This window comes from Nansenia antarctica, assembly GCF_963989245.1.
Source record: "Nansenia antarctica genome assembly, chromosome: 9".
Taxonomy (NCBI): domain Eukaryota; kingdom Metazoa; phylum Chordata; class Actinopteri; order Argentiniformes; family Microstomatidae; genus Nansenia; species Nansenia antarctica.
The window spans coordinates 20,859,837-20,869,501 of record NC_137679.1 but is presented as its reverse complement, the minus strand read 5'-3'; the positions used below and the strand labels follow the sequence as shown (position 1 = coordinate 20,869,501).

The 9,665-nt window shown below is 42.7% G+C and overlaps 2 protein-coding genes across 2 annotated transcripts; one reads left to right on the top strand and one right to left on the bottom strand.

Moving 5' to 3' along the window:
* The first annotated feature begins 1,990 nt into the window (after positions 1 to 1,990).
* lactb (lactamase, beta) lies at positions 1,991 to 4,921 on the top strand. Its single transcript, XM_080539326.1, has 6 exons — positions 1,991 to 2,485; positions 2,748 to 2,814; positions 3,111 to 3,301; positions 3,475 to 3,787; positions 3,926 to 4,091; positions 4,275 to 4,921. The coding sequence occupies exons 1-6, from the start codon at positions 2,102 to 2,104 to the stop codon at positions 4,792 to 4,794; spliced, it is 1,641 nt and encodes a 546-aa protein (XP_080395452.1). The 5' UTR covers positions 1,991 to 2,101; the 3' UTR covers positions 4,795 to 4,921.
* A 1,753-nt stretch (positions 4,922 to 6,674) lies between these two features.
* Positions 6,675 to 7,835, bottom strand: nrg4 (neuregulin 4; the record flags this gene model as incomplete). The annotated part of the gene is made up of 4 exons (XM_080539614.1): positions 6,675 to 6,741; positions 7,056 to 7,208; positions 7,458 to 7,551; positions 7,829 to 7,835. 4 exons carry the CDS (start codon positions 7,833 to 7,835, stop codon positions 6,675 to 6,677), a joined length of 321 nt encoding a protein of 106 aa, XP_080395740.1.
* Positions 7,836 to 9,665: the final 1,830 nt, after the last annotated feature.

Below are 9,665 nucleotides of genomic sequence, written 5' to 3'. Positions count from 1 at the left end.
GACATGAACTGCAAGAGGCGAATCATGATACAGGTGATGGTACTCCTGCTGGGCATTGCTGCCTGACGCACCTCCAACAGTGCCTTAGAACAGATGTGCTGTGACACCTCACTGAACACCTATGTGGGCCTAACTGGGTCATCAGCTGGGGACCACCAGTCATTGACGTTTCGCTCCTTTAACCCCAGTACATCTCCTGGTGGCGGAGCGATGGCAGGGATCTCTCCCTGCCACCCCCTGCTGATGCCCTAGGTGTTGTTCGCCCCCCAACCCTTATGCTTCCTTCTTAGCCACAGCCAGAAGCTGCCTTTCTCCGCCTCCTCAGCCAGCTCTTTCATGACTTTCCGATGCCTTGCTCCTGTGCATCCTATGTCACGGAGTAGGCGAGCAGCTGAGGAACCTACGAAGCCCCTCTGATTAATAGAGTTTATTTAAATACATTGTATTTGTATTTCACCCTCCAGCCTTCCTGCCTGCCTCCAGCCATGGACACGGTCCTGACTCCGTCATGGACTGGACTGCAGGACCTCAGTTGGGCCACAGCAGCCAGCAGAGTGTCAAATTTGCCCACCATGGGCATGATAATGACTCATTCATGGACTGGACTGCAGGACCTCGGCAGAGCGTCTAAAGGACGTGCGGAAGCACCAGCCAAGACATGAACTGCAAGAGGCGAATAATATAGACAGGAGGCGACCAGACCACCGACCAGACCACCTGCCACCACCTGAAGACCCTTCCCAGCCTCTGCCAGGGGGCCAGGTCTCATCTGACCCATATTGGGACAAACTGATCTCACCTGACCCATATTGGGAACAACTGTCATCCCAGATTGAGGCCTATCTCAATAAACCTTTTTACAAATTCATTAAGTCTCTCCTGATTGAAATACTTTTGACTTGAATCTTGATTATAACATGTTAAATGTCACTTGGCTGAGAAGAATCTGAATGGGTCTATGGATGAGTCTATCATCATATCCACTAAGAACCATCATACCCTTCAGGAACACCTTTCATAGTTTGGACAGGAAGTCTTCTGCCAGCCCAGGACGTCCTTATTTGGGCATGTCATAAAGAGGTCCTTATTTGGGCATGTCATTAAAAAAGCCTTTAGGTTAGCAGAACATGGCCTTTGAGCTATCCTGAAAGTACATCACACAGACTGAACGCATGTATTGGACCTGTGTGTGCGTGTGTGTGTGTGAGAGAGTTGTGTGCATGCGTGCGTGTCTGTGCGTGTATGTGTAAGTGTGTGTGTGTCCATACCTGTGTGTGTGTGTGTGTCTTAACTAGTGTAATGTTGTGTTATAATGTTTTTACTTTATTTTTATTTTTATTATATTAAAATAAAATTAAAAAATTATAAAAATGCAAATGTTATTATTATTATTCCATTGTCGATTGTTTCCCTATTGTCTTGTTACCCTTCCCCCAGGGACTACAGATGAAAATGAGCTCTGAGCTATATCTGGCGCAATATATTGTGCATTGATTGTCCGGTCAAATAAACTAGTAAACAAACAAACTCACCTTTACCTGGGGTGCCAATAATTTTGGAGGCCACTGTATGTTTTAGTTAAAGTAAGAAGCCCATAGCACTTACTAAGACACTTGATAGATGAACAAACATATATATTTAGAACATAATAAACAGCTGGTAGTACAGGTGAGTATCAGCAAAGGACACGAGAGAGACCGCCCAGACGGAGAGAGAGCGGCGTTGTAACTTCCTCTACTGCCTTTCAGGAGAGCGGTATGGGCAGAGATCTGTGCCACTAGAATCACAAATTCAAATTGTGTGATTCAAAGTCATTTTTTTAATTCAAATTTAGCAATTCAAATTCAAAGTCAGTAATTCAAATTCAGATTCTAGTGGCTCAGATCTCTGTCCATAGAGCGGATGAAACCAATCGGACTTCGGCTTGTGATGTCTGAAACGGGGATTGATTAACGTCGCCTGACGTCAGTAGGGGGGCTGTAGGAGGAAATGGAGCGTTCTCGACCAATGTTGTCCAAGTCGACTGCTACTTTGTACCTAAGATTCCTTCATTGCCAACACATCTAAAACGGTTCATAGCGAAACGTGTTATATTGTTACCATGTCGCGATTACTGTACTTGGCTGTCAGTCGTTTGTGTGCGAAATGTAAATCCTGTCCTCCACTGACCCGCTGCTTGTCGTCTGTGTTGACACCCCGAGCTGGAGGCAAACCCAGGCTGTCAGACACCCAGACAGTGTTTCTGTCAAACACCCAGACAGTGTCTCAACATAGGACGCTTTTCGGATCTCGACGTCTAGTGACTTTAAAAACGGTCAAGTCCAGGTTTTGGATTATTGGAATCGGTGCGGGCATAGTCTTAGCTTTGGGGTTAAAATACCAGACTGACATAGCTGAACCATCCTGCCATGATAAAGACGACCTGAAGACTGGAATATTTGGTGCTGCCATTGCAGTCAGTCGAGACCTTGTTCGAAGGATAAAGGTACAGGTATTTGTCATTAAGAGGTTTTTTAAGAAGTTTTTTCATTTTCCTATTGTTTCTCTCTTCTTGCAGCTTAAATACATTTGTGTTACTCAGGGTATAATTGCATGTACATGTAATAGTAGAGCATATGAGCCATATCATATGCAATGTGTTGGAGGCAATAATGATAATGTCATTATGACCCCGCAAGACTACAGTAATGCAGAAAGCTGAACATCTGTTTACCCTTCACTCACCCCTTTCTTGCGTGGTGTGACAGGATGAGGTTGGGGCGCCAGGGCTGGTGGTCGCTGTGTCTGTGGATGGAACTCAGGTCTGGTGTGAAGGTTGGTTGGTAAAGTGTCTAGACTTGTCTAGACTTGCCTAGGTTAACTACTGTTAATAAAATTACCTTATAATGACTGATGTACTGATTCAATTACAAGACAAATGCACAAATGCTTTTTTGATAAAAGTGTCTGCTAAATGGCACAAACTCATTCACAGTAGCTGTGAGATAGTAACACTAAAGAATCCATGGAGTTTATCATGACTATAATTCACTGAGTAATGCAACGCACAATACTGCAGTGTGAGACATTTTTAAATTCTCATAATGTTTCTTATGTTGTCCATGTTCAAGGACTTGGCTATGCTGATTTGGAGAACCGTGTGCCGTGTGGCCCAGAGACAGTGATGCGTATCGCTAGCATCAGTAAGCCCCTCACAACAACTGCTGTGGCTCGCCTGTGGGAGGACGGCAGGCTGGACCTCGATGCTCCAGTCCAGAAATACGTCCCAGAGTTCCCCGAAAAACAGTTTGAGGGAGAAGATGTGAGAAACACAAAAATGAAATAAACATGAGATCAACAGACATCGGAGGACGGACTTCTTGTAATGCATGACATGTGATAAACAAGTGTTTGATACCATTCCTCATCCTGGAATACCTACACCAGCCTCCACTGCACTGCTGTGATGTAATGTTTTGACATTTTGCCCTTTAGGTGACAATAACCCCTCGAATGATCCTCTCTCACCTGAGTGGCATAAGACACTATGAGAAGGATGCCAAGAAAGTGAGGGAGGACAGGGAGAAGGCCAAACGACATTTGAAGCTGCTAGTTAAAGGGGAAAATAACCTACCAGAAAACAAAGAGAAATCTAAGCAAGAGGATAGCAGTGTCAAGAGTAAGGAGACCAAGAAGGCCCAGAAGAAAAAAGAGTTTGAGCAGGAGGAGTACTACCTGAAAGACAGCTTTGATGGTGTTATTCATGCCTTGGAGCTATTCAAGGATGACCCTCTTATTTTCAAACCTGGTAGGTTATGACAGGACAACAGCCCTCTGTTGTTCTGTTGTTCAGTCATTGAATTCAATCATTGAATGAATTTTAATAGCTGCAAATTCAAATGAATGAACATGAAACTGCAGTCAAGCTGTTGTTTGTCGTCTGCAGGCACCACCTTCTTGTACTCGACCCACGCCTTTACCCTTCTCAGTGCTGTGGTGGAGAGAGCTGCAGGCCAGCGCTTCCTGGATCACATGATGAAGATGTTCCGTGAACTGGGCATGCTCAATACTGTGCCAGATGAGAATGACCCCATCATTTATAACCGCGCAAGGTAATCAGTGACCAATCTCTGTTTAGGCCAAAAGCAACTCTTCAGCATTGTCTTTGAAATGTTCAACAAGTGTCTGTGGGCGATATTACATGAAGGTCCTGGGTATGATATGTATCAACTTAATTAAGCTGCAGTTGTGTTGTGTAATGAGCGTTCTTACAGATTGTGTACTTTCTGTTGCAGATTTTATCATTTCAGTAAGAAAGGACGCATCGTCAACTGCCCCTATGTGGACAACTCTTACAAATGGGCGGGAGGTGGCTTTGTCTCCACGGCCGGGGACCTGCTCCTCTTTGGAAACGCTCTGCTCTACAGTTACCAAGTGGCCCAGCTGCAGGACAGCAAGGGCCTCCTGCCTGGCTTCCTCAAACCGCACACAGCCAAAGCTCTGTGGGCCCCGGCAGATAAGACAGAGGCCAGCTGGGATAAGGATGGGCTGTATGCACAGGGCTGGCTGGTGGTGGAGAAGCTGCAGAAGTACGGCCGGTGCAGGAGTCGCAGGCACTATGTCTCACACACAGGGGGCGCTGTGGGGGCCAGCAGTGTCCTTCTTGTGTTGCCCAGCGAGACAGCTCAGCCACAAGGACAGACGACAGGCTTCCCTCAGGGAATAGTGGTCACCATCATCACTAACATGCAGTCTGTCGGACTCAACAGCACAGCACTGAAGATCGCCCATGAGTTTGACAAAGCTAGAGGCTGATGAGAGTTTATATTGTATAAATAGTATATATTGTACAGATGTACACAGCACAGTTGTTCTGTAATTTGATACAGCTTTTATACATTTCTGCAATTGTTTTATTGTATAATAAAAAGAGTGTGCTACATGACTGTGGACTGAATAATAAACAAAGTGGTTGTTATTGTTGTAGTGATGCTAAGTACTTCACCAATGTAGTTAATCTTGATAAAATAAATGTCTAACATCTCTTTATTATGGTGCAGCTGACAGACAACTTATAATGCCACTAGGTGGCAGCAGTAGGCTATGTTGCTATAAATAGCTACAACTAACTTCAGAGGTCACATACAGAGTCTGTTCATACTGATAAGTACCTCAATGGTACCTCAATGGTTTAATCTAGTACACTTCAGCAAGCCAATAGTAATCTCAAAACAGCAGGCTGATTTAAAAGATGCTACCCAGAAACTACTCAGCTGTCAGCATTTGTTGTTTGACTTCAATAAGTCAAATAAAGTTGTATTCAAAGCACTGTCAACATTTTCAAATTCTTAAAGTTTCAATTTCTCTCCTGAATAATATCAATAGAAGAAGTGGAATAGGTATCCCTGATGAAGATGGTGGTAGTGTCAGTACAAAACACTGATGAAACACTAGGGGAAAAGTAGAGGACAAGTGATTTCTCCTTGACTGTACTATGACCTCTCTCTCAGTACAGTCGTTCATAAACATGAGGGACTCTTAGCACCATCTGTTGGTTGGGGTCCCAGGTGCTTGTAATTCTTGGTCAAATTGAATTTGTGATGCATAGAAGCTGTGTTTTCTGTTGGTCAGCTGCACACATGGAGAATATTGGCTAAATATTAAAAGTGCTGGTTCAGCTCTGGGTGTTAGCAATACTGTAATTGGTTTTGAAAGAAAGATTAGACTGTATTCTAACTGTAACTAAACACTTAGACTGTAATTAGTTTTGAAAGAAAGATTGTCAATTTCAGTTCATAATTATGTGAACTGTGTTTTTCTATAATCTACAATTAACTATAAATAATCTATAGCCTTGAACCTCACAGTGATGAATGCCACTGTGGACCTCCTCCCAGTGTTCCTGACTGACCTCCATCACTGAAGAAGACACAATACATAATTTCCCACCTGTCAAGAACAACCACAATCTAATTAATTAAATCATTTATTAGTGTGATTTTTCTACAATATTTACTCATCTTTTATATATCTTACACTTCTTTTATACATCCATCTAATAATACAAGGCAGACATGTACTTTACTAATGCTTCATGAACGTTCAATTCAAATGTGAAATTGCATCAAATGTAGCTTATCATTTTCAGATTTATTGAGCACTACAGTACATGTGATTTATACATTAAGCTTTAATTGGCCTATTGTGCTCTGTAAACAAGTCGTTGCAGCTTAGAGAGGAAATGCACACATTGATTGAAATGTGCCTCACTCACATCTGTCAATCCAAGCAAAGCTTAAGCAAAAATAGCATGAAGACATCAGTTGTCATACCAATCCATCCACCATCTTATTTAAACATGCATTTTGTATCATTAGCAAAATACCCACATGCATAAAACTCACTGTAACAAATAACAATCGATTCAGACATTTCCGAAAGCTCAAATAATTTGAGCTTTATTCATCATCCAAGGGAGTGTCAGTGTTTTTATGTCCAGTGAGGACATGTATGAAAAGGCTGGGGCAATAGGCAGGCTTCTTTATTTTAAAGCCTCCTCTGTCCTCTTTGTCCTTCATAGCCGCATCTTCAGCAGCATCCAGACATACACCATATATCGCACCACTATCCATCAACCATTTTGTTATCCCAATCAGAGTGTCAAAAACACTTGGAGACAAACACCAGTAGCACCGTCATACTCTGGGTTTTACTCTCCAGTACTGGTTACTGCCCTGCTGCTGAGGTTTGGTCCTACACACCCTAACAGGGACACAAATATTTCAGTCAGATATTTATAGACATGCTCACAACAGTACCTCCAAATGATTATGCTTGAGGAGATAGGAACAGATACTGTATGATCACAGATGTTATACGCTTTTTTGGTGTAAGCATAAGTTAGACAGGCTCTAAACTGATTAGGTTAGAACTTAGATTCATAGAGGTTTTTGAACATCAAACGCAAGGAAGAATCATCTCACAGTCATACAGTAAGCAGTGCAGTGTCAGACCTGAGCTTCCATTGTTGGATGTCCATTGTGAAATCATGAATCATACTAAGTACAGTGACTTACTTGCGTGTATAGTAGATTACAACCGCCAGGATGACTAGGATGAGGAGGACAACAACGACCACTGCAGCGATCAACCCTTTCTCCCCTGCATTGTGTGAAAAGCTAAAGAGTTGGAACTGCTCACATCGACTTCCTTTATAGCTGTCGCTGCAGCTGAGAGAGAGAGAGAAAAAAGCAACAGCATAGTGTTTTAGCTGTCATCATATGGGAGATGAGAGCCAGGGTAGAAGTCTTGCAAACCTCAATGTAGAAAGTGAATTGGTCTTATTTACATGGTTTAGAATTGGGCTGGTGGAGGTAGAAATGTGGGAAGGAATGACCCATCCTCCGATTTCTTCCTCCACCAGCCTCCCTTGGTCCATTGAGATATTAGACAATATGTCAGTGATGTGGGACACTTACACACAAGAAAGTGAATCCATAGAAGGAATTCTGTAGCATGTTCCTCCGTTCATACAGTAGGCGGCCTCTCCCTCGTCACAGGGGTCACCATGGTCTATGAACCATGTGAATAAAGGACAGGTCAGAAATAGCAGACACATGCAGAACCAACATTACTTGACCAAATTAGCACCAGGGACCAGTGAATGCTTAACCACTGCTGTTCTGCCTATTGCCTCTTGTCAGAAATGTTACCAGGAATCTCATGAATGAACACATACCATTCATATCATCATCATCATCATCATCATCAATAACAATCATCAGTCGCATGCAGTAGCTTGACCCCTCATTCCAAATCCAATGCTGTTGCCAAAGTTTTTCTCTTTTACCTGCCATCATTTGAACGTTTATCCTCCTTGTTTCAGAATACAGTCCTGTTGTCTCAGATCACTACCTGGGAATATAAGACATGAATGATACAGATTTTGAACAAGACTGTCATCTCAATGTCCAAGAAGGAAACAACCAGAGATTATAGTATGAGGCCATTAACAATATACAGTATATTTGAAGTATACATTGTATGTACAGTACAGTACAGTACCTTGTGTTCAAGGTAAAACACAAACATACCTACATGACTTACACACATCAAGATCTTATTACCTTTGCCATAAAAATAATCGAGTGTTTGGCCATTCTCTCCTTACCAGCTCATGAAATCCCAGCCCCCGGTAGGTTAGTGCAGGTTCCCAAGGTGAGTCACTGTGAGTGCTGAAAATAACTGAGAACTGCTTTTTGTTGATCATGTGGGCGTGTTCTTTTGAGCACAGAAATGTTGTGATAGCTGTTTGTCCACATTGTAAATGGCATGCTAAATGTCAGGATTCTCTTCATTGATTCTGACTCATTTCAGTAGAATGAGTGATATCATGAAATGGGGTCATTCCTGATGAGCTAAAAATATAACATTACTACCAGACAGTAGGTAAACAAAGCCCTTATGTTATGAGTCACTTAGTGAACATTTACAATGTGACAATGTTGAACTTTCTCAGAGAGAACCTGCAGTGGTTTACATCCAAAGTATCTATCTATAGATATTGTAGGAGACTGGATTAGTTTCTGAGAGTTAAGTAATAGTTCCATCACACAAGCCTCCCCCAGATGGGGTGTGGACTGGAGATCACTTGTTTTGTGTGTGACACCAACATGGCTGCGCGTAGACAAACATTGGGTTTGGTGAGAGATGGAATGAGAGGTATGTTAAAGGCATTGGGACCGACACCACAGGTATGTGTGGAATCATGGGAACTTTGCTTGCCCGGCTTCTTAATGTTTCTGCCCATACAACTTCCTACAAACATGTATGGTGTGGACTTGAAATGGTTGGAATCCGTTAGTGAGTTAACTCATCAATTTGAAGTAATTTGCTTTGAGGGCCTTGAGGAATTAATACAGGATTATTGATACTGTCACACATTACTATTCTGTGATGTGTTTGGTAACACAATGCAAGTAGAGTGATCCCACGGGTGGCCCACAGGTGTCAACATAATTGGGCAAAACATATTTTAGCCACTGTACACCTATTAGTATGCCTAATGTCACTGTTATTACACATGTGGGAAGTGTTTCTGAAAAAGTATTTTGTTAAACTGCTCTCCTACAAGACGTCTTACATTCCTGTGAGCAATCTAAGGAAGTTCTCTCCTGTGTAAGATATTGATGAATGATGGATGTTCCTGGGTTTGTGTACCATTGAATGGTTAATAAGCCTTGTCACCTAGTTTAATTAGTTATGCTTGTCATAGAGTCAAAGTCCATTTGCTCATCCCAAAATAAGCATGAGATGCATTGAAATATGATCCAGTAAATCTTCACCAGGGTGATTGAAACTGTTCTATGCCGTCCTGCGATGTTATCGCGAGGAACACAGAAGCTCCAGAGGTGAAGTGAAGCGCGTCGACGTTCAGAGGCAGCGTGTCTGCACGCTCGTTAGCACTTGTCATAAAAAAAAACCATCTCTCTCGGGTTTTTGATCAAATCAAATGCCGTTTTCATTTCGTTGTGAGGGTTGCGTGGTTGCCTCGCATCTGTAGGTGATAGGAATCATAGGATCCCGTTTTCAGCACCTGGACAGCTCCTGGTCATGAACCTATTATTGGGCACATGGAGTCCCTAGCGTGATTGTGGGGGAAGCCCTGTGAGCAGGCGCGACTTGTG